At 38.5% G+C, this 26,325-nt stretch overlaps 1 protein-coding gene across 3 annotated transcripts in view; it reads right to left on the minus strand.

Moving 5' to 3' along the window:
- Positions 1–1,343, minus strand: part of LDAH (lipid droplet associated hydrolase) — a gene marked incomplete at both ends in the record, with an annotated part of 80,359 nt that extends 79,016 nt beyond the window's left edge. For all 3 annotated transcript variants that reach the window (XM_080711232.1, XM_080711231.1, XM_080711233.1), the window contains one exon: positions 1,190–1,343. In XM_080711232.1, coding sequence (XP_080567358.1) covers positions 1,190–1,343 — 154 coding nt within the window. The remainder of the gene's footprint in view (positions 1–1,189) is intronic.
- Positions 1,344–26,325: the final 24,982 nt, after the last annotated feature.

Consider the following 26,325-nt stretch of genomic DNA (forward strand, 5'->3'; position numbering starts at 1 on the left):
GTTTTATGAACTTGGTATAGGGAAGGCCTTTCTAAGAAAGTCATACATCCCAGAAGTTTTAAAGGAAGAGACTAGTAATTCTGATCACTCTAAGAATGAAACTCACTTCTTCTCTCCCTCCTTCCCTCTTTTTTAAAATTTTTTTTTATTTTTGGTGGTATTGGAAATTGAACTTTTAATTCCAAGCTATAATCTAAGCCTTTTTTATTTTGTTTTGTTTTGAAACAGGGTCTTGCTACGTTGGCAAGGCTGTCATTGAACCTGTGATCCTCCTGTCTGAGCCTCCCAAGTACTGAAATTACAGGCATGTGCCACCATACCTGGCTGAAACTTTCTTTACAATAAAAAGCTATTACAAATGAAGTCAAAAGACAATCAAGGAAAGATTCCTGCCTTGGAAAATAGGAAGAACAAAATTTAACAAAAAAGAGTATTACATTTCCCCAGCATTATAAAAGATAAGAAATAAATTAAAAAGCCTATTAAAAATCAATAAGAAAAATATTGATAACACAATTGAAAACTGGGAAAGGATTTTAAACTGGCAGTTCACACAAAAAGCACTCTGCATATTTGTAACCAAACATCTATCCTTAACATTCTGTCAACAATAATCTAGCAAAAGTCACAAAAGACCAGCTACAAACCCCAGAACAAATAAACATTCTGGAATCAACACATAATCATCTTAAAATGAGGTGGAAAAAAGTTTTTAAAAGCTATTAAAAATAGTGACAAGGCTCTAAATATAAAGAAAAATTAAAAACAAATTATAAAACTGTATATATGGTATACTTCAAATTGTCACGCACCTAAAAAAGGTATATATTAGCCGGGCATGGTGGTGCACGCTTGTAATCCCAGCATTTGGGAGGCTGAGACCAGAAGATCACGCAAAAAAAAAAAAAAAAAAAAAAAAAAAAAATATATATATATATATATATATATATATATATAATAGATAACTTAATATACATAAATGCAAATGAAAAAACTCAGCTACCGAAAAATTAAAAGAGGTTGTTATGATTAAACTGAGTAATTTTATTTCCTTCCAAATTTTCTATAGTTACCCAATAGTAATTTAAAAATAAAAAATATTTATGATTTTCTGTATAAAGTATCTGTATTTAAATACGTAAAATGGTTATGATTATCTGCATAAAGTCTCCCCACCCTTTATACTTACCAGGAATAATGAAGATAAGCAGCTTAGGCTTGGTGACATTTTTATCATTAAAGAGGTCAGTCCAGGGTCCACATTTTAGAATCTGGGTTTCAACTCCGCCACAAAGAAAAAATTCCTCATGAACAGGGATTTCTTCCTTGATTTCTGAGTCCATTTCTAAATAAAGAGAGAAAAACTGTAAAATATAAAACCTCCAGCCAAAGGCAATACTGAAGAATAAAAAGGGTGAGTTTCAAAATACCCAGAAGGAAACGCCACAGGCAATACAGAAAATAAAAGACCATTTAGTTGTTCTTTTTCTGGGAGGGGTTTTCTGGGGATTGGGTGTCGGGATACTCTACTGCTGAACTACAACCTCAGCCCTTTTTAAATTTTTTATTTTGAGATGGGGTCTCGCTAAAGTGCCCAGGTGGGCCTTAAACTAGTGATCTTCCTATTTCAGCCTCCCAAGTAGCTGAGATTACAGGCATGTGCCACTGCACCTGGCAGCTATTCCTGATTACAGGATTTAAAAATAAACTAAACTGCAAGGGTACTACTTAGGGAGTTGGTGAAATAAAAGACCACAGAGGAGTTTGAATCAAAACCAGATAAGCCTTCCCCACAGTTCCCCTCTCCAGTCTAAAGTGACACTGTCTGCGGCTACCTTCCACTTTTCCTCTGCTGGAATTCTCACAGCCCTGTGCTCATCGCAGACAGGCCCTCCTACCTTCACTCGGTGAAGGCTGGTGAAAAGTTAGATTATGGCTCGCCCCGGTATTCATCCCCATAGAGACTGAACAGACTGAAAGACAGTGAATTTCTCTAGGGTTTCTCAATTTCCTTCTATCAATTCTCTCCTGTCCCAAATTCTATAAGCATATTTTCAAGTATTATCAACATGCCAATATTATCAAATTATGGAGGTGGTTAAAAAAAAAAACAACAACAGGATGAGATAACACCATGAACAACTTTCTGAGTAATCTTGGCATGGGCAAAAATGTAGGCCCAAATCGTTTCTATACCTTCTTCATCTCCGCCTCTGTCCTCCCTGTCTATCAACAGCAGTTAACTCCAAACCCTCAACAGTCTACCTTCCTCTTCAGTGAGCCGACGTACACTCAAGGCCCTCCGGAGTCAAGACTCGAGGACCCTCCGGCTTTTTCTTATCTTAGCACTTTGCTCCCCTGGCCCTTAGTCTGTCTTGTCCTTGCTTTTCTTTAGTTCCCCCATACTCTGCTCATATTTTATTCAACTACGTAAATGTATCAATTTATTGCCTTTCGGGTCCAAATTAATCTTTTATAACCTTCACTGAATTCACATCACAGATTTCCTCGGCCTTTTAAAACATTTTTCTCTTGCCGGCTGATCTGATGGTAAACTCTTATTAGTAGAGTGGGCTGGAGAGAGGCTGCGACAGGAGTTTTCTCTGCAGGTTTCTGGACAGCATTACTTCTTCTCCCCTCTGCTGCTCAGGCTATGAAATTCCTCTAACGCAGTGGGTTACGATTTCGTCTCCAGAAGATAGATCTGGAGCTATTTTTCATTGTCACAATGCAGGGGCGGGGGAGCTACTGACTTAGAGTGATTAGGGGCCACGGTGCTGTTAAACAGCTCCTCACAACTATCCAGCCTGAAAGGTCAATGCTGCCAAAGTTGAAAAACACTGGTGCCCACGGGGTACAGCTTTCGCCATAATTTGGCTGGTTGCCGTGTGCTTTTTTCCCCAGCTCCCCATACCAGCCAGCTACTTCCCATTCCCTTTCCTCGGATCCCCCAGCTCCCCATACCAGCCAGCTACTTCCCATTCCCTTTCCTCGGATCCCCCAGCTCCCCATACCAGCCAGCTACTTCCCATTCCCTTTCCTCGGATCACATGCTCAAGTCAAAAGCTCTGAAGGGCCGCCAGGCACCTGACCTTTGTCCCACACAGCAGCCTGGAGCTGCCTGGCCCCGACCAGATCCAATAGCTCCCTGGGTTGCTGTCTAGAGAGGCCTCTCCAACTTCCAGCTACAGCAATACTTAATGTGGTGCTGCCACTCCCTCTACACTCACCTGCCAGCCTCAACTCTCCTGTTCCCTAAGGCCCTCGCAAGACAGACCCCACTTGTCCTGCCCTCAGACCTGCATCAGTTCCGCGACTCCCTCTGCACACCCTCAGCTACAGTAACTGGGCACCAGCTTTGGTTTAGGCAACCCGGCATATTTCTCTGCCACGAACAACTCTGCAACCACGACTTCACTGATGTCTGAACCCTCAACTTTGTCCATCCTTGAGTACTTTTCTTTGTCCTAAGGTACCTTTGTAGAGTGACCTTTTGTACAGTAACTTTATGGCTTTTCTCCCATCATAGCTTAGTATTAACTTTTATTGGTGCGTTAGAGTTCACAGTGACAGTGACGTAGATGCACACAGCACTTGGTGGGCTTCCTCCCCTTCCCCACACAGGGTACTGAGACTGGTATTGGGATTATCACAGATGTATGTAATATCCACGGAAGTGATTCCTTCATTGATCCTCCCTCTTCCTTCACCCTTTCCCCTAGATCACCTCCCTGGCTCCACTGGACTTTCTCCTCCATTATCTGAAGTCTCTCTGGTTTCCTGATCACTCCCTAGCTTCTGCATATTTGAGAAACATATGACCCTTCACTTTCTGTGACTGGCTTATCTCACTCAGCATAATATTCTCCAAGTCCATCCATTTTCCTGCAAATGACATTATCTTGTTCTTCTTGATTGCTGAGTAGAATTCCTCTGTGTACCGTATATCCCATAATTTTGTGATCCATTTATCTGTTGATGGACACCTGGGATGGTTCCATAATTTTGCTGTTGTGAATTGGGCTGCTATAAACATGGATATGCATAATTACTATGAATTTCTGATTTTAGTCCCTTTGGAAAGATACCCAGGAGTGGTGTATCTGGATCACATGTTGGTTCCATTCTCAATTTTATAGTTTAGTAATTCTTTATGTTAGCTCACCATTTAAGTTATCCCATGGCTTCTTTCTCTTGATCCAAAATGATAAACTTCTACGTCTATGTAAAGTTTCCTCTATGTAACTACCAAATTTAGACTCAGCTCAAGTTCTACCTCCTACATGAAGTCTTTCTTGAGCACCCCGGGTAAAGGAAATCTCATCTTTCCCTAACTTCACCTTTAGTTGGCAGTGGTAACAGCAGCCAGGTAATATGTTTACCTGGTAAAACTTGCTACTTGTGTAATGCATACTCTCTCAGCGCATACTATCTCATAACAGCATTCTTTTTACAGTCAAGAAATTCACCTGCGCACCACTTGTCTCTCTCTAGACTGAACATCTTAAATATAATACAGTGAAGTGGGAAATTCCACATATTGATGGTAATAATGAAAACAGCCTTTGGAAAGCAACCCAGGCATGGGTTAATACCCATAAAAGGCATACACTCTGACTTAGTCACTTAAGGAATTGATTCTAAAACAAATTAAAAATATTTTTTAATACTGATGCATGGAATGTTGTTTATAATAGTAAAAAGCTGAAGATCCTAAATGGTCATTAATGGAGGAATGGCTAAGTAGATTACGATAAACCATTATGCAGACACTAAAAATTATATAATGACTCAACATTAGGGAATGATTAAATAAACTGTAGTTCAGTATTATGAGCAAATATTTTATTCAACCAAGACTGCTTTACTTTGTAAATTGGCTTTAATTTATCCATTTGCTTTCTAAAATTTCTAAGATTTCTCTTCTTTAGTCTGATACTCTGTTGCCTCTTCTATTCTGTTTATGCTGTCATTGCAGTGAATTTAGGGAGGAAGAAATATATATATATATATATATTCTACTTTTCATGTTTAACCAGTCATAAACTTTTTTCACTACTGGTGATTGAATTCAGGCACATTCTATTTCTGAATTACACCTCCAGCTCTATTTTTTATTCTTTATTTTTGAAACAGGGTCTCACTAAGTTGCAGAGGGCCTCACTAAGTAGCTGAGGTTGGCCGCAAACCTGTGATCGTCCTGTCTCAGCCTCCCAAGTACTGGGATTTCTAACTGTGCACCACCACGCCCGGTTATAAGCCATTTTTGTTAACTAACAATATTAAGAAAATAGAAAAATTCATTTAGAAGTTAGGCTGGCTTCGAACCTGCGTGATCCTCCTGTCTCCGCCTCCCAAGCACGGGGATTACAAGTGTGCACCACCACGCCCAGCAGAGACCACTCTTGAGTCAAAATATATTAACTAAGTAAATGTCACTCACTTTTCCTTTTAATTCACTAATAAATGTCACTGTAGCCTAGTGTCTAAAACTATCACAAACACGTGTCTTTATAAAGGTCTTCTGACATTTATAATGTGTTAGAAACAATATTGATAGAGCATTTATACACAGTATTAAATTAGTGCACTGACTGTAAAAAGGCACTAGCCACACTTAACACTTTTACCAGAGGGGAATTCAAAGTTATTAAATACATTCAACTTGCAAATACTTAACTCCAAGTAAATATAACATCTTGGGAGTTTGATCAGTCACAACACTAATGAGAAGTCCAGTAGATATAACCTCAAAAACAGTATATAAAAACTGGAAAACAAAAAAAGTAAATATAATTCTAAAACAGTTCAAATAAAATAGGACTAAGAAGCACAGCTTTAACATATGTATTTCTAAGGCATCTTCCATTTTCCTTCACTCTTGTATTTTTGATACCCATACCATTTTGTAAAAGAAGCAAAAGAAAACCTGAGGCATGAGAATCCAAATTCTTTCTTACCTAAAAATCCAAGGTAATTTGGTTCTGCAAGCAACTGTCAGGTTAACAAAGAAAATAGTGTTGCAACTATATATTGCTGAAGAATGATGGCTCCACCTTCAGCCTCAGCCAATGAGAAATCTTGAATGAAATAATTCTGATAAGCATCAACATCTAGGCTGGATGAAAGTCAAGTGAGAATACAATTTGTGCAATCGAGGCACACCCATTTTGCTAAATACAAGTGTTTATTTGTATCTGTCAGTGGTTTTCTAACTTTATAAAGGAAGGGATTTTTTTCTTAATTAAGTATTATATGTTTTCATTTTACCTTTGCTACTAGAAATTCTGCTTTATGCTTATGGAAACTGCAAATGACAAAAAAATAAAAAATAAAAAACTTGTACTGCAATGTCTGGGTAGTCTTCAAAAGACCCTGCAAAATACTGCTACTCTGATACCCAAATCAGTCAAAAACAGTTAAAAAAAAAAAAACTATGATAAGATACATCTTTTAACAAAATATTAGTAAATAGAATCCAGCAATGTATAAAAGGAATTATAGGAGGAAAACACACCAAAAGATGTTGTGTGCATATAAAAATGTATCACTTTGAATCTCACCACATGTGTAATTATATAACTCAACTGAATTCTAAAACTATAAAGAGAATTATATACCACAAATAAAATTTATTCTAGGCATGCTCAATGTTCAAAAATCAATGTAACTCACCATATCAATAAGCTAAAGAAGTCAGATCAATTAACTAAACACACACCATATGATCTAGCAATTGTACTTTTGGGCATTGTGTCCAGAGGAAGAAAAACTTTACATTCACTCAAAAACTTTTCACAAAGGCTCATGGCAGCTCTATTCATCATAGACCCCAACTGGACACAATCCAATTGTCTTTGAATGAGTGAATGACTAGACAGAGTATTAAGACAGCCATCCCATGGACTACTACTTAGCTGAAAAAGAAAAAAAATGACTGATAACATGCAATTTGGGTGGATCGCAAAGGAATTATGAGTTAAAAAAGTACCAGTCTCCAAAAGTCACATACTGTATGAGTCTATTTATACAACTGCCCAGGAATGACAGTTTTATAGAGATGGAGATATTTGTGGTTTACAAGAGTCAGAGATTGGGGTAGAACAAGAAGGTTGTGACTATACAGGGGCAGCAAGTCTTGTGGTGATGGAATAATTCTGTATCCTGACTACAGTGTACTTATAAGAAGTTATACATGTGATAAAAGTTGCATAGACCTGTGTACACACACAAATGAATGTTTATATAACTGGTGAAATATCAATAAACTGTATATTTACTTAATGCTGATATCGTGGTTTTAATTTTGTACTATAGTTATTTAAGCTGTTACTGCTCGAGTATATGGGGCAAAGAAAACATCTGATAGCAGGGAACAGGCTTTATTTAGGAATAAAACCTGGAAGGAGGCATCTGACCAGGGAAAGAGCCCACAGAGTCAGAAAGCCTGCCTCCTTACAGCCTAGAGACTTTTTTATGGGGCAAGGAGGGCGAGGAGACACGGGAGTAGTCATGTAAGCCACTGGTTGGTATGCCAGTGGCCAGGTCATCCTGAGGCAGGGCAATGGTCAAGAGGTGTTTTTCTTTCTTTGTTCCTTTGTTTTTCTTTCTGGGTGCTCCTCTGTCATGACCTCATGGCCAGACCTCATAGTGCTCAGTTACTGCTGGGGGAAGCTGTCTGAAAGGTGCCTGGAGACCTTCCTACAGTTTTTGGCAACTTCTTGTAACACTATACTTCAAAGCAAAGGTTTTTAAAAGAAAATATAAAATCTTCATTATAAAAGTATTTATTTAATTGCAATTTGTGTAAGTGGTCTGAAAAAAAATCAGGACTCATACTACATGGCCCCATGTAAACTTCAAAACAAACAACTGCAAGTCAACATATAAAATAGTCACATGGTGGTGCTGGAGCTTGAACCTAGGGGTATTCTACCTCCGAGCTATACCCCTAGACTAATTTTTTATTCTTTATTTTGAAACAGGGTCACATTAAGTTGCAGAAGGCATCACTAAGTAGCTGAGGCTGACCACAAACCCCTATCCTCCTGTCTCAGCCTCCCAAGTACTGGTATTACAAGTATGTGACACCACGCCTGGCTAAACAGAAGGTATTTTATAACTATTTGTTTCTATCCCATCTTTCTCCAAAATAACATGTCAGAGGAAGTAATTGTTTTCTATATCCTGACTTGATCTCACCACTTGCAACAAAACCACTTTATTTTCTGTAGTTCTATTCATTTGAAAAGTATATTCTTATCCTTTCTCATCTGATCTTACCAAGGCCTGCAAAATAGGCAGTACAATTGACAGAGTAAAAACTTGAAGGTCAGAGATTTTTATCTCTCTGTTTAAAGCCATTTATGGCAAAAACTTATTCTCTAGTCTTTGAACTCCTATTCCACTATTTTCCAGTCACATATAACTTCAAATTTTTATGTAATATTTAAGAATTTAATTAATAAATTGTATGATGCTGTAGGAGAAAGTCTGAAGGAATAAGTATATGTTCGCACCAAGATTCTATAGTCTTGTCTAAGCTTCTTCTACTAGATAAGTGGATATAAGACTAGCAATTTCACAACTCTCTTTTTTCTTCTCGTCTTCCTATCTGAATATCTGCCATTTGTCTTCTCAAACCTGTACAACTGGGTCAGAAAACCAAGCATATCTGATGAATATAAAATCCATCACTATTACTGAGAAAATATAAAGCTAAAACACACTCTTAACACTCAGGATGAATCTGAATTGTCTTGAAAAGACATTTTTCCTATAACTCCTTGGCTGCCTCTAATTCACCAGGTATTACATCAAACTTTATTTTAATCACACATCCACACATTTTTTTAATGTGCCAGAAAGCAACTTTAAGACTCTGGACATCAATTAAAGCCAGGTATTTCTCACTTTTGTACAAAGTACTCTCCTTGTATATTAAATACTTATTAAAAGTTTTAATTTCCCTTTGCTTGAAATAGATTTAAAGTATATTTCAAAATTATATGCTTAATACTAAAGATCTAATTATTTTAAGTGAGAAAATGCTGGATGAGCATCCGTGTTTTTTTTTAAATGAAGATTATATAGTTTGAAGGCCTTAGGTTATCAAAATATAAAATGTTTAAATGTAAAATTTCAAAAAGCACCTGTTGTGTTTTCTTGATTTCCCCTAAAATACTACATGCTGGGAATCAGGACTTAGCTCCTCAGCCCTTTCACCTTCAGATGAAAAAAAAAAAAAAGTGTTTAAACACCCAACGAGGCATCAGACACATCTAATTTTAGAAAGACATTTGAAGAACTGAAGATTTTTCGTGTGTGTGTGTGTGTGTGTGTGTGTGTCTCCATAGGGATGTGCTATCAGAACTAAAAAGGCTAAAAACTATGGCTTCAGGTGGTGGATTAGGAACTCTCCCAGTGTTGGCACACAGGACACACAACGCAACTGTCCAGTAATTCCTTGCAAGGAAGAAATGAATGAAGCAACCAAATGGTATCAATCGGCTTGAGCGGAGAGAAACTCCCCAAGGTGAGTTTAGAGTTAAGATCTTAAGGGTGAAAGCGAGGTGAGCACCAGGCATCTGGTGCAAAGAAGATCCCCAGGCAGACTTTGATCCCGCCAGCCACTTCTTGGGGGACGGGGCCCCACGTCTAGGCCAGCACGCCCATGGGGCCGCGGGAAGACTCGCCCGCAGCGGGCAGCGCTTGGCAGCATAGGGAGCCCCGCGACCCGGCAGTTCCAGGGGCTCCCGTCCAAGCTCTGGACCCCGAGCTGTCCCGCTCCGCTATCTCCAACGCCGCCGCCCGCCTGGCCCCGGCAGCAGTGTTCTCGCGCGGAACCCTGGAGAGCAGAGGGCTCCCGCGTGCCTGCCTCCATCAGGCAAAGTCACCCCGAGAAAGCGGCACCACCTCACCTGCCTGCCCGCAAGGCAGCCAGCGCGCCCGGAGGGTCCTGGGAAGTCGGCACAGGCGGCGGAAGTCCCGCCCTCTTGTGACGTCACAGCGCCGCGCCGCGCAATGCGCTGGGGCAGCTGACGCTTTTAGGGAGCGCAGCGTGCGGAAGTGACAGGGGAAGCCTGATCAAGTGGTCCAGACCCGGATAGAGTGCCTGGAGGAATGTTGACTTTTTCTCCCTTCTTTTAAATTGAATTTAATCCGCCTCCTGTTGTCTGTCATCCTTGATATGCTCCTGGCTTCCCTCTCATTTTCCCTCCATTTCAACACCTTTGTTTTCTGTGCCCATTTTCCCCTTTCTCCACCGCTGGTTACATCCCTTCCGTTCTCCACGCACACAGGAAGGTTTATTCTGAATTCATCTTATTAGCATTAGTAGATTCTCGACACTTTAGGATAACGCTAAAAGGGTCTATTCCTCAGATACGTTGAACTTCCCACACCCAAACTCCCTGAAGACAAAAGTTATGTCTGTGTTGTGACTCTTGTGTCCTCAGCCACTGGCACATAGCGAGGAGCATTAGATGCATATGACATCCATATCCATGGGGAGAAGCAGAAAGTAGACCCAGAAATGATTCACACACACACACACACACACACACACACACACACACACACTTTGGTTCTTTTTAATTCAACATTTTAGTAATCAGCACTACTATCTAACCAGTCCTTAGAAGAAGACTGAAAAATTCATTGTCTCCTCTCTTTCTAAATATATAAAAGTTAACCTTTTAATGGGTTTAGAAAAAAAAGTCATTTTATGATTCTAAGAACTTTTCATGAATTAGCTCATTTTAATCCTCACAGCAATCCATTGAGGTCAGTATTGCCAAATGACCATAGAGTCTGAGAGCACAGACAAATGTGTAAAGTGTTGATTACAGTAACATTACATGATATGTTTGAGGTGGCATTTCTCATTATTAATAGACAGTTCAATGTTTATATGAAAATCCCAACAACATGGTCCCTAATGCCGCATTTCTTCCAATCCTTGCATGTGTAGCTGTGGTGTGTTGTTTCAGGTCATTTATGTCAGCTTTCATTAAGTCCATGGCAGATAAAAATAACCAGAGGATTCAATCTTAAAGAACTTACCAGACCTAATGGCCACTGAGTATTATTTTCACAGAGAAATTAACTTTCCTAAGGTCATTATATAAAACAACAACAACAATAGCAACAACAACAACAACAACACACACACACACCACTATATTATACTTGGATGAGATACCATTATCTCTGTTGTGGTTCAAGCATTGCGTTTTCCACACCTGTTCTTGCAGCAATCTCTAAATTGTCCTTCATGTGTTCTCTATTTCCTTGCTATTTCTGAAATGCCATGCTTTCTCTAGTAAAGTCATACTTGTAGACACACTGTTCCCTCTGCCTGGGTTTCTCCCTTCCCTACTACCCACTCCCTTTTTTTAAACTATAACACATGATTCAAAATTCACTTTTTTTTGGGGGGGGCGGGTCTGGGGATGAAACCCAGGGCGCATTTGACCTCTGAGCTACAGCCCCTGCCCTATTTTTTATTCTTTATTTTGAAACCGGGTCTCACTGAGCTGCAGAGATCCTCACTAAGTAGCTGAGGCTGTCCGTGAACCGTGATCCTCTGGTCTCAGCCTCCCGAATGCTGGGATTACAAGCGTGCACCACCATGCCCGGCTCAAAATTCACTTTCAAATAGTGGTCCCTGATACCTCCAATGTGGTGAGTTCTCCTTTTTTAAACTCCTGTATCACCATTTGCATTTTTTATTGGGATACTTATTTGTCTCCTAGCATCACACTGTGAGATCCTAGAAAACAAGCACCACTTCCTTCTTTCCTTGTATTCCTTAGGCCTAGACTAGGCAATGATGTATGCCAAGCATGCTGAAAATCTATGTTTAAATGACTCCACTCAGAACTACTGATCTCCCACTCGTAAAGGCAGGAATCCGTTCAGTACAAGGTGGAAATGAGATTTGAAAAACAAGAGCTGAGGAAAATTCTCTATCTCTTAATTTTAATTTCCTCTGGAAATCTGTTTGATTCCCAGTCTACATGACAGAATATGGGTGTTATGGCTCATGCACTTTATTCTCTTAGAATGAGTCATTAGTGTTGTTCAGATAATTTCTACTTTGTACCTTCTAGATATATAGTGGGATTGAACTTGCCTCATAGTTGTGTGGATGAGGATGTGAAAATTTCTGCCAATAAGTTATGAAGAAAAATGATGGGTCACTTCCATGGTGAGCAGCTAATTACTCGTGTGAGGGCCTCTGAAACTTCACATTTTTCTTTGGCAAATGATGACCACATTCAAGGTTATTGCTATGCCAGTAGTCTGTGTCATGTGTGTGGATGGGGGTGTACTGGTGACTGAACTCACAAGCATTATACCTTGAGCTGTAATCCAGCCCTATTTGGTTTTGTGTTTGGAAACAGGGTCTTATTAAATTGTTAAGGGTCTCCCTAAGTTGCTGAGGCTGACCTTGAACCTATGATACTTCTGTATTAGTCTCCTAAGTCCTGGGTCTACAGGCATGCAACAGTACTCCTGGTCATTCTGTGTCCTTGAATAGCTGTTTTCGTCTGTCATTACCATCTTGTGATGACATTTTGTGAAAATGAAATAACCTTTGTTATTGAAAACTCCCAAGATTCTCACCGTTACTTGAAATGGTCATACAATATAACCTGTCCAGACTGATGCAGAGACTCAGCCACACAGAGATTCTTTTATTCTGTTGATTTTTCATTCCAAATATGTAAGAGCTTGGGGAGAATTTCTGATTGGTTTAGCTTGGGTCTGATGTCTAGCAATTGTTTATTCATCAATGACAAGTGCTAGCAGTCATATTAGTCCTTGGCCAACATGGGTAAGAGAATCATAGTGAATGGATTGGACATTCCACAGAAATGCCCAGAAGCACAAATGGCCATAACATCAGGATACTGTATACTGATTTTAAATTACACACTTTCACCTTTCACATAAACATTTTAAGCACTCATTGTTCATTCGTTTTTTATTGACCACCTACTACATTCCTGACACTCTTTCAGGCTGGGATACAAAAGCAATCCAAAGAAAAAAGAGTTCCCGATTTTACAGCATATAATGAACAAACTAAGTTAATACATAAATAAGTTAATACATAGTGACTAAAAGGTAAGGTTAGAGATAAAGAGCAAAAAGTGTATTTATTTTCTATTTAACAAGTTACTAAAAACAACTGCTTCAACCATTAAACATGTATTATTTCACAATTTCTAAGGGTCAGGAAACCAGGAGCAGCCTAATTTTGAGAAATTTTGGGATCCCAAGGCAATGCTCCGTGGCAGTCACTGTGTTAGTTTATGACACCAAGTAATACAGCAGAAGGGGAGGAAAGCACCTCTTGTAATGCAGAGAAAGTTGGCATGATGTCCCCGCACCTGAAATGCTTCCAGAGGACTGCTAATTACATGCATCAAGTACAGGAAGGAAGTTGTAGTATAGAATAGTACAGAACCTTATGGTATTTCATGGGCAACATCACTGAAGAGGAAAAGAGGGGGAAGTTTGCATTTATGGCATGGCCAAAATCAGCTATCAGGAAACCTTAGAGACAATTCCAAGGAATTGTTGGAGACCCTTTAGTGGAAGTGAAGGAGTATTTGTGAATACTTTTTCAGAAGACTGAAGATTCATCAATGAATTGTTTTATCTTAAGCATACATTTAAAATTAAGGTGTGTTCTTTTTTAGTTTATAAAGTATATTATTTTAATCATTAATAATCAAGGAGAATAAAGATGATAGCTAAAAAACTGACACAACTGTATTTAACTGCATTTAACATTACAGCTAAATCGTTTCTGGCATTTAATATGCAAATAGTCTAAAACCCAGTCAGCTTGATCTATGAGACTTAAAGATTTTTGCTAAAGGCCTTTTCATGAATTATACCGCCTTATGAGATGCATTTGGCTTATAAAAAGAATGAGCAACAATAAAAAATACCTGGCAAACACCAACATGTAGATATACCCATCATCAAAAATCACATGAAATGTGGGCTGGGCGTAGTGGCGCAGGCTTGTAATCCCAGCATTTGGGAGGCAGAGACTGGAGGATCACTGTTGGCCGACAGTCTTAGCTAAATAGTGAGGCCCTTCACAATTTGGTGAGAACCTGTTTCAAAAATAAAAAAAGACTAAAAAATAGGGCTGTGGGTGTAGCTCGTAGGTAGAATGCCCCTGGGTTCCATCCTCGGTATCGCAAAACAAAACAAAAACATGAAATGTGCATAAACGTATGTATTTAGAGACTAAATACATACATATTTATTTAGAGACTAAAATAATATTTTTATTTTAAGGGTTTAAAAATAATTCACCATATCTAGTATAACCATAACTCCAAATATTTTGTTTTAATCCATGCTATGTTACATCGGTCTCCCTCAATAAAACTACACTATAAAGAAGCTTTTAGTGGCTGGGCAGGGTAGAGTTAGGATAAGAAAAAATATGGGAGAGGTAGTTCAGCTCTGTCCATAAATTAAAATCAAAGTACAAATTGGGACTAATTGCAAATTAGTGCCCTTTAGAATACAGTATGTTCCCATTTTGTTGCATTTCTCAGTTTCATGCAACAAGGTTTTTGTGGGCTATTAATATTGCTACAGGATGTTTTACAAATCATTCCTTTTTAATTTTAATGGAGACTTTATATTCCCTAGTAAAACAAAAGAGGGATCTTTTTTTTAAAGATAAAAATACTTTCTTATACCATCCATCTGTCCAACTGTAGTAGACTGATAAAGGCTCTCCAAAGATGTCCATATCCTAATCTCTGACACCTGTTACATGCTACATCATTTGATGAAAATATGTTGCAATGTGATTAAGATGTATTAAAGATCTTGAGATAGGGAGATTATCTTGGAATAAACATGTGGGACCACTGTAATCACTATGGTAGACATAAGCAAGAGAAAAGAGGGACAGAATCACAGAAGATACTACCACGTTGACAGCAGGGGGAGAGAAAGAATACACTGGAAGAGGTAGTGGCCATGGTCAGAGAGTGGAATTGGAAGCTGACATGCTGCTGGTTTGAATGTGAAGAAAGGGACCATAAACCAAGGAATGTATGCAGTTAATTGCTGGAAAAAGAAAGAAAAATAAAATTTCCTCTAGAGCTTCTAGGAGGGAATACCTAGATTTTAGCCTATTGAAACTTATTTCAAGGTTCTGACCTCCAGAACAGTAAGAAAATACATGGGTGTTGTTTTAAGCAGAAATGAATATTTCAGCTAAATGAAGGCTCAGACCATTTATATTTCAAAAACAAGTGAGTAATATTCCCTAGGTAGATGTCAAGTCTCAGAATTGCAATAATAACAATAACAACATTATTATTATTAATTATTATTATTTCTATTGCCAGAATACTATTACAACTTCTCTGTTACATATTTTCTTTCTTAGATTTAGGTATCTTCAGAAGTCCTATGTTTGTCTGCCTGTTCTCAATCTAACTTCTAATCACCAAAATGTACTCACATCATTTGCACAAAGTTCAAATTCACACTTAGATTTAATTTTTGGACATAGTTATCTTCAGAATTCTTAACTGAAATCAACATTTGGATGTGGGCAAACCACATCCAGATCACAGTGATGGAGAGGAAATTTCAGCCGTGAGCACAGCACGGCCTTGGACGTATTAAACAACGTGTTCTTTTGAGTCAGCGCAGAGCCTTCTGGGCAGTATCTGTCTTGCCCATCAATGGTCCCCAAAGGACACCCAAACAGCAGCTGTTGTGTGTAATAGCCTCCTGGGGGGTGGGAGCAAGATTCCTCACATGGGTCTATCAAGAGATGTACACCATAGGCTAAAGATTAAACCAAATGAATTTAAAAGAAGACAAGCAAACAAATCCCACAAGCTGGAATATATTTTCCACTTCCAGTGTTTCTTTCCATGGTGAAATATCTTAATAAGTGTAACATTCCCGGCCTTCCCTTCCTTGCTCAGCCATGAGAAAGCAGAGCGAATTTTCTGATATGTAAAGTTTGGAAGACTAAACTACAAATCATCTATTTTCTTCTTAGAGCTAGTTTCCTACAGGGACTGGAAGGTCTTTGCTTCTCCATAATATAAGAATCATGAACAAGATATAACCTGAACAAGTCTCCTCCCAGCAGAACACTATCTGCAATTGTACAGGTGAGTATGTCAGATTTTGAGGTTCATTTTAAGGCCCTTCTGTCTCTCATACTAACTGTGGATCCTAATATAGCCTCAATTAGAAATAAAGATGGATTTTTGGTGTCCATGTGCTTTGTTCCTATCCTTATTTCTGTTTTTTATCCCCAGAATCCAGATTGTGACGAAGGATATTATTCTGGGGATTATCTCAAAGAAATAAAAAGTATAAAGTGTTATTTTAATATGCCACTATATTTGCTAATGTTTTATATGTGATTTATATTTATATTTTAAGGAGGGTTAATTTGTGGCTATCATTTAAGATTTTTGTTAAAAATGACTCTATATTCACAAAAATTTAGATGTTTTACCTTTTTTATTTTCTATGCTCTGGAAATATTTATATAATATTAGAACTATCAGTAGTTTCTATTTCCTAAAGGTTACCTACCTTTTGTGTGTGTGTGGGGGGGTACGGGATGGAACCCAGGGGCTTTTCTACCTCTGGGCTATACTCCAAGACCTATTTTATATTTTATTTGGAAACAGGGTCTCACTAAGTTGCTGAGAGCCTCACAACATAGCTGAGCTGGCTTCGTGCCTGTGTTTCAGCCTCCCAAGTGCTGGGATTACAAGCGTGCGCCACCACGCCCGATGGTTACCTACCTTTTTAATTCAGGTTCTCAGACTTGTTTCCTTAGAGTATAGAAAAGTAGTCACAAATCTTTAAATTTCCTATGTAAGTGGGGTGTGGTGGCACATGCCTGTAATTTCAGTACTTGGGAGGTTGAGATAGGAGGATCATTAGTTTGAGATCATCATCAGCAATTCTGTAAGATTCTCAGTAACCTAGTAAAACCCGTTTTTTTTTTTTTTTCGGTGGTACTGGGGTTCCTGGAAGCCCTTCTTCCTCCGGGCTACACTCCCAGACCTATTTTTTATATTTTTGAAACAGGGTCTCTTACGCCAGCACGGCTGGCTTCGAACCTGCGCGGATCCTCCTGTCTCCGCCTCCCAAGCGCGGGGATTACAAGCGTGCGCCACCACGCCCGGCTAAAAAACCCTGTTTTAAAACAAAAAATAAAAAGTGCTGGGAGTGTAGCTTGGATGTAGAATGCCCCAGGGTTCAATCTCCAGTACCAAATACATACATACATACATACATACATACATACATACATTTTATTTGTATTTGTGATTATTTCATTATTATTTTCTATTTTTGTACTATAATGCTACCTATCATTTTTCCAACTGATCAGAGGACTTAATGATTTATGTTTATAGATTTTTAGTTTTTTTATTTTAGTAGAAGCAGTGCTTGTATTTACATATTTATTCTACAAGCGTCTCTTCTAAAATTCTTTATCGAATGCCTTTTTACTTATGATTCTTTTCTTCTGCTTTCATTGGGATTATTTTTTGTACTTTGACTCTTATTCATGAATATAAATTTTCCATCTGTGAATTTTCCGTGATTTTTGCTTTGTAATCCTAGTACTTGGGAGGTTGAGACAGGAGAATCGCAGGTTCTTGGCCAGCCCCAGCTACTTAGTTAGGCCTTCTGCAACTTAGTGAGACCCTGCTTCAAAATAAAAGAAAAAAAATAGGGCTGAGGGTATAGCTTGGATGTTTTGGATACAATAGAGAATAAATAGTCATTTGGCATACAAGCAGATTTTCCTGTGTAGTGATCACCATCCTACAGAGAAGAGCATTGAGGCATCTCTCTTATGTAGGGTAAATATATTTACAGAAAATCTCCTTTTTTCCCTTTTTTTGAGACAGAGTCTTGCTATGTTGCCCAAGCTGGCCATGAATTTACATCCTCCTGCCTCTGCCTCCTGAGTTACAGGGGAATTATAGACATGACACCACACTCAGCTTGTTTTCAGAAAGACTCCTAAACAACTAGATTATTCCCAATAATTCCCTACCCTTCCCAGCATCAGATTGTCAGATTGTGCATCATGGACATCAGTTTGGCCATGTGACTTACTTTAGATAACGGATTGTTAACATGTTGCCCTTTGTAGATTTCTAGCATTGTGTAATTTTGCCGCTCTGTGGCCCCCACCACCGAGATCAGTACGTTACGTCACAGATTGGGTTGTCTTTTTGTTCTGAGTCCTATAATGAAGAAGACATGGAGTAGAGGTATAGTCCACCAGTGAAGGACACGCAATAGAGAAAGAAATAAACCTTTGTTGTTATAAACTGATAAGATTTTGGGGTTGTTTCTTATTGCAATAAAAACTACCAAAATGGATACAGTACCTATTGAATATATAATTATACAAAACTATCTTTATATACGATAGCAAATATATTGCATATAATGTGATATATCACACCTAACTATGATGGAATAGCATTGTTCTAACAAATCATGTATAGGTAGAACATCTTGTGGGACTCAAAATATATTTTTTTTCTATTTAAATTATGAAAGTTTACAGTTGTATCTTAGATTTTCCAGCACATTTTTTTTCTGTACTGAGGATTGAACCCAGAGGCATTCTACCTCCAAGCTATACCCTCAGCCCTATTTTTTTCTTTTATTTTGAAGCAGGGTCTCACTAAGTTGCAGAGGGCCTAACTAAGTAGCTGGGGCTGGCCAAGAACCTGCGATTCTCCTGTCTCAACCTCCCAAGTACTAGGATTACAAATATGTGCCGCCATGCCCGGATCATTTTATAGCACATTTATGGACATAATTATGACTTGTTTGATGCTATGTCTTTGGTTGAAACATGTTCCACTAATCCACCTGTGCATTTTGAAGAAATCCCATTGCTCTGTTGCCAGAGCCAGCCGGCAAAAGTACGGATTCCGAAGAGAGGTATGAGGATGAAGAATTCAACTCTTAGAATTTGATTCAAAGAATATTTAATTATAATGTGGGGAACCGCCAGCCTACTCTTTCTACTGGCCGACCCCTGCTCCTGGGCCAATATATCTACTGGTCAACGACTACTCCTGGGTCAGTATTCTCTATTGGACTGACAATGGGTTTATTTTTCTAGAGGTATTTATACAGTTACAGGTCAATCAATATCCTCGTGCTATCACCACCAGAATACAATAAAAACCAATCCAAAGCACATACATTACAGGTAGGTTAATCAGTACCCTCGTGCCATTATCACCTGATCTTCTCTCAGACCTTTTACTTTTAACTTTCCATCACCCCAAACCTTGTTGACTCTGGGTGAAGGGCAGGCAGCTGACTCAGAAATATTCTTTTAGGGGAAAACCTTAATGGCTTCCCACTCTCTATATCCATGAACTTTGGAGCATGGTTCTAGAAATTCAGTCATATGAAACAAGGATTGTACCTCTTCTTGTTTGCAATTAAAAATTATTACCCCTTAAAATCAGTGGAAATAATCTATAATCATGACATAATATATCTTTATAAATTTTATCTCCTACAGAGGAGATATGTAGTTTCCTAACAAATATATAAGATAATGGAATAGGAATATCTGATAGATATAACTATCAAATCTACAGCAAGATGAGGTAGGAAAATAATTTTTAAAAATTCTTCTATGTAGAAAAACAAAACATTTTGATTTTTTCCTTAAGATTATAATCTAACTTATGTAGTTTCCTACCAAATATATAAGATAATGGGATAGGAATATCTGATAGAAACAACTATCAAATCTATAGCAGGATGAGGTAGGAAAATAATTTTTAAAACTTCTTCTATGTACAGCTGGGCGTGGTGATGCATGCTTGTAATCCCCATGCTTGGGAGGCTGAGACAGGAGGATCGTGCAGGTTCAAAGCCAGCCAGCCACACTGGCTTAAGAGACCCTGTTTCCAAATGAAAATATAAAATAGGTCTGGGAGCATAGCCGGGAGGTAAAAGGGATTCCAGGAACCCCAGTACCACCAAAAAAAAAAAATAAAAATAAAAAATTCTTCTATGTAGGAAAACAAAACATTTGGTTTTTTTTCCTTAAGATTATAATCAAGAAGTCAGGTGATATTTAAAGATTTCAAAATGAGCATAATATTTTAACACCACATATTAAAAGTTGTATCTTTTGTTTTGGAAACAGAGTTTCAATAGATTGCTGAGAGTCTTATTACTTGCTGAGGTTATCCCTGAACCTGTGCTCTCCCTGTTTCAGTACTCCCAAATACTCTACTACAGGCATGCACCACCATACCTGGCTCAAATCGTTTTTTTGTGTGAGGATTGAATCCAGGGACATTCTATGTCCAAGCTACAAGCTGGGCCCTAATTTATTTTTATTTTGAAACAGTGTCTCAGTAGATTGATGAGAGTCTCACTACTTGCTGAGGCTGTCCTCAAACTTGTTAGGGTACTGATCCTCCTGTCTCAGCCTCTCAAGTACTGCGATTACAAGTGTGCACCAGCAAACCCAGCTTTAAAAATTGTGTCTTTGATTTGGCTACTGTTCATATAATTTTACAATTTTTTTCACATCATGTCTTATAGGTAGACATATGCAAAAAAATATATCAGAGAGAGATGCCCAAAATACTTGAAAATAGTGTTTTTAGTTAGTGCCTCCTGTATTATATGGCTGTCATTTTATGCGACAAAACTGATATAAGTTGAAAATTTGGTTAATTCTCTAACTTTGTTCTTTTAAACCCAAATTTTCTATAGTAGGGTACAAATCTGAGTTTTAGTGAGCTATTCTCCAAGGAATTGAATATGCTTAGGAAAAAATAATCTGCAGAGGAACTGCAACCAAGGACCATATGATTTACATTATTAGTGCTTTCTGTGTAATAATCCTACACACTGTTATCATTAGCAACACTGTTTCAATCATGAATATCACCAAGTTCAGAAGAAATCACTTCTGAACCTTCTCTATTAGACCATGATCAAGAGGAAAAAATACAAGGCTGAGTTTCCCTTTAGTGTTGTGTCTGACATTTTTAAATAGACTCATTTTCTGTGGTTTTGTGCAACCTATTACATTTGTCACTGGATGGCAAGGAGGCCTGTCTCTCATTAGCACTTCCGCTAGCACTTGAGAAAAATATCCTGGAAGAAAAAAAAAAACATTCAAATCCCCCCTTGATTTGGAGGCATTTGATTTTTTGAAAATTTTGGCAAATATCATCTTTAATTTTAGCTGAATACTCCTCACCATATGATGTTACAAGATATAACTAACATACTATCTGCCTAGAAATCTGCTTCTCTTTGATCCTGAAAATGGTTTTTGATTAAAAAATTGGCTTTCCATTATGTTTTGGGTGAGATAGGATTTAACTGTGTATGTGGGGGTGGGGAGGAGACCAATCTATAACAGACAAAACAAAAGATTAGATCGGGGTTAAATCTGTTACTTTTGAGATTTTTAAAATTTATTTGTTGGTAAAGATGTGTTAATTGTTCATACTAATGAGGCCGGCCTATCAATGTATACTATATGACTAATATATTGATAAATCATATTAAATCTGTTTTTTAATCTGTCTAGTTTTTCTCTTCTATTTATGTGAGTTCTTGTAGTTACTTGTAGGACTTCTTCAATTTTGGAGCATTGCTATACTAGATTGGTTTGGGGTGTGTGTGTGTGCATGTGTGTGTGTGTGTGTGTGTGTGTGTGTGTGTGTGTGATTGTTTTTGCAAGAAAGTTGCAGTTATTTGTCTTGACCCAGTTTGTTTAGTCTCTCATTGTCAGAGATGTTCTTAGCATTTATTTGTGTTTCTTTCCTGGGGTGAACCATTGAGACAATGCTGCCCCTTGAGCTATTCTGGACATATTCTAGGGTAACTGTTAAAAGATCACTCTCATGCTTAAAATTGCTGATCAATTCTCATGGTTAAAATTGCACACCTGCAATCCCAGCTACTTGGGAGGCTGAAGCAAAAGAATCCTTTGAGCCCAGGAGTTTGAGGTCAGTCTGGGCAATGAAGCAAGATCTTATCTCTTGATGAAGAAAACACTTCAAATGATACTCTGCACATAAACAAAATTAGCAATGCCGATCTCAATAGCACTGTGGGGAAGGGGTAGGAGTGGGGTTAGATGGGGGGAGCTTCACCAAGAGCTGAGTGCACGTATATCCCCGTCACTTTAAACTTCATTATGACAACGTGCTTACAATGCGCCAATAAACGTCTATTTAAAACAACAACAAAAACAAAATTACTCCTTAGTTCCCTCTCATCTACAAGATGAAACCTTTAGCATGTGAAGTGTTTATGATCTGGCCTTCATCTAAACTACCTAGAGTTTCTTTACCAGAATATATATATATTGTATATGTATATTGTGGTACTGTGGTACTGCGGGAATCGGGATTTTCTACCTCCGGGCTATACTCTCAGACCTATTTTATACTTTATTTGGAAACAGGGTCTCACTAAGTTGCGGAGAGCCTCACTAGCTGGCTTCAAACCTGTGCGATCCTCTTGTCTCAGCCTCCCAAACACTGGGGTTACAAGCGTGTGCCACCATGCCTGGCTATAAGTAATATTTTGACTCTGTCTACACATCCCATTTGTGTGGCCTAGGGTGTTCTTCACCAACTTGGGAGGCTAATTTTGGTCTTTTTTTTTTTTTGAAGCATAGATGTTTCTTTTCAGAGAAGCTTTTCTGCCTGCCTCCAGCATCCTCCACTCTTCCACCAAATATCACACATACCTGTTGAAGCAGATATGGCTCATCTACTGCCAGTCAAACATCTACTCACCCCTGCTTCTTTCACAATAGATTCCATATTTTATTTAAAGGGCCAGTTTGCCCAATTCCCATCCTTCCTGAAGGCAAGTGACCAGGTTCTGGTAAATATAGCACAAAGACATGCTATGTGGGACCTCAAAAATTAAAAAAAAAAAAAACTAAAAGGATGACAGAGAGCTGGCAATGGCAGTTTTAGTTTTATCTCCTTTTTTTATTTATTCTGCCTGAGTGAATGTGTTGGCCAGAGCACCAATAACCATTTTGAACTATGAGACTCTCTTGAGGAAAAATACCATACATTAGAGATAGCATAGAAGAAAAATGGAAACAATATTGGGACTGACACTGTGAGGCTGCCATACCAGTTTCAGACTGTGTATTTCTGTATTTATTTTATTTGAGAAATGAAGGCTTGCTTATTGCGTTTATCCCATCCTTATTGTGGATTTCTCTTATGTGCACTAACTCTAATCTTGACTAATATATCTGAAATGTAACAATTACCAAAGCGCATAATATTGGTGTATCTTCCTATATGTCTTCCCCACTGTATTATTTCTCTGTAGGAGTGCTAGTGATGATGTTCTTTGTTCTGAAATAATATGGCTATCATGATGAGTTCTATCCATGCCTGGAGCTTGAATTGGTGGGAAAGGTGGGAAGGGGAACATGGGGTCTTCTTCAAAGGTCACTCCTGGCGTCTGTCATCTTGAGAACTCAGGAAGATTGAGTGAGCCAAGGGCCCAGGGACCCCTCACACTAAGAGCATTTATTTCAAGTGTAAGGTCCCTCATTAAGGAATGTCTGAATTCCCCTTCAATTATGGACACAAATGGTGTTGGTTCTAGAAGAGCACATAGAAGCCTTTTGGTCCACTCTCATTTTATAGATGAGGAACATACATCTACAAAGTTTACATGTGCTTGCCTATATTATTGTCAGAGCCAACTCAATTTTCATACAGTACATTTAAAAAGTATGTGTTTGTGCCAAGTGTAGTGGTGCACACTTCTACTTCCAGTACTTGGCAGGCTGACACTAGAGGATCATAGGTTTCTGACCAGTCTTAGCAACTTATCGAGGCCCTCTGCAATTCAGTGAGACCCATTTGAAAAAAAAAATCAATCAATCTATCTATCTATCTATCTATCTATCTATCTATCTAGTAGGGCTGGGGGTATAGCTCACAGGTAGACTGCTCCTGGATTAATTGCCCAGTATCACAAAAATTATGTTTGTGCATTTCTATAAATAAATAATCAGTTTTAAAAATCAAACTTGCAAGGGCATCCATGAACCATAGCTATGAATAGTGAATGTGGGAAGAGAATCTCATTCCTTTCCTGGGAATTGAAATTCTAACAAGGAAGTCCTTCTCAGCCACCAACTCCATCTACCAACCAGTCCTCTGGAGAAAAATACTTGTGCTCTTACTGAAAATCTCATCTTACTAGTACTTAAGGCTCCGAGGGTAAAACACCTTTTCTAAAGGGGATGTTTGGAATGACAATTTGATCCTGGAAGCTGGCTCAGCCACTATGATTTCTTACCTGTGTTGGCTCAGAATATTCTCCTCATTTCCAAAGTGATTTTGAAACACATTTATTTGATATTTTATGCACCACACTTCCTTTACTCAAAGCAATTAACAAAAGACAAAATTCCAAAATGTTAACGTAATTGAGTGAGCAGATGGATGGATGAATGAATAATCAGAATCTTAAAAGAGGAGCATTTTCTATAAGCACAGCTGCAGATGGAGTCTATTATGTTGCTGTTTATCTTGACTGGGCTCTTGGTATCTCTAACCTGCTTCCTGTTTTTGAAATATTAGCAAACCCAGGTTTGTTCCTGGTCTGTTCTCCTGGCCCTTCTCCACTCAGTAATGGTGGGTATTCCATATTCCCTGCAGCAGGGTAGGAAAGACATCACAAAACACAGGAAGAGGGCAACCCTTGCTCTTTTTTGTTTAACAACTAAACCTTGGTGAAGAGAGGAAATCAATGATGAGGTAATAAATTTAGAAAACATATATAATAAGAGAAAACTTGAGGGAGATTCTTAGGTTGCTAGGGGTGGCAGAGAACAGAAGAAAACACCACAAAAGAGGGGGCAGCTTAGTTGAACTGAGATGGATCATGAGAAATAGAAGAGAGATGGTGTGAAAGACCATTCAGTGCCCTGCTTCAGCAAGCAGTGCAGACCTTCATTACTTACATGTCATAAAGGATTAAGTCAGTGCCCACAGGCTGTCTAGTCTCCTTTTGAGTATTCCCTGGTATGAAGAGCCATGGGACTTGTTCTTAGATTTAGCTTCTTAATAAGGAATTTCCTTAGCAGTGTGCCAACTGTGCCCCTCAGCGGTGATTACAGAAACTTTTATTGGTTTCTCTCTGCTATGGGTTAGGTTTAGAATGTTCCTTCCAAAACTCATATGTTGAAAGCCTAGTTCTCAATGCAGCAAGGTTCAGAGTTGGGGCATGGCTGGAGGAGTTGGGCCCCCGGCCCACCTCTCTTTCTCTCTGCTTCTGGCCATAAAGAATGGATTAGCTTTCTTCTTCTGCACCCTGCCTTCACAATGGTTTCTGCCTTGGAGCCAGTTGACCATAGACTGAACCTCTGAAACATGAGCCTGAATAAACCTTTTCTCCTCTAAGTTGTTATTGTCAAATATTTGATCACAGCAACTAAAAAGCCTAAACTGATATACTATCCAACCTCCTTTACAAGGGACCACCACTTTTTGAAGTCCTAGGGCATTAACAACCCCTCTGGTGGTGACTGAGAGCAAAAGTGTATGACCTTGGGTTTATGTTGAACAGATTCAGCTCAAAGTCTCCAGCAATCTTGCTCTGTGGTAAAGTATCCATCAATCGACTGTGTTGGGGAGCTGTTAGGGAGTTGCCAATAGAAGTGATGGTTGTTTGCAATGATAGAAACTCTGTACTTCCCTTTCCATCCTGTGGCAATGGTCCATCCAACTAGAGACCACCTCTACTTTATTTTCCTCATCTATAACTGCTTGTGAAACTTTACCCCTGAGAATCCTTAGGGAAAATGGTACAAGACATGGAAATGGACCAAAGAGACATGGAAATGTCTTGTCTTCTCTATGAGGTGCTGAATGTTTTTTCATGTACACTAGGGAAACAGTTTGATTGTAAACAGGTGTGATCCTTTTGATCATCCATCAACTATCTGTAGAAGTTAACTTGTAAAAAAACTAATTGTAATGAGTCTAATTATCACCCATAGCAGTGCCAGTGCATTTTGTTTGGTAGAGAATAAGTTAATTTCTGTACTGTAGAAGAGAAAAGCCTAAACATCAGTATTTTATTGAGCTTTAGAATATTAACTAGTTTTATATCTACTGGCAAATTGATTCCAGCATTGAAAAGACAGTTCAGATACATGACTTCCTTGTATATTACATATATGTATATCTTACAGAAAATTTTACAAAATTCCATTGT

Source organism: Muscardinus avellanarius, assembly GCF_963383645.1.
Source record: "Muscardinus avellanarius genome assembly, chromosome: 15".
Classification (NCBI taxonomy): Eukaryota; Metazoa; Chordata; class Mammalia; order Rodentia; family Gliridae; genus Muscardinus; species Muscardinus avellanarius.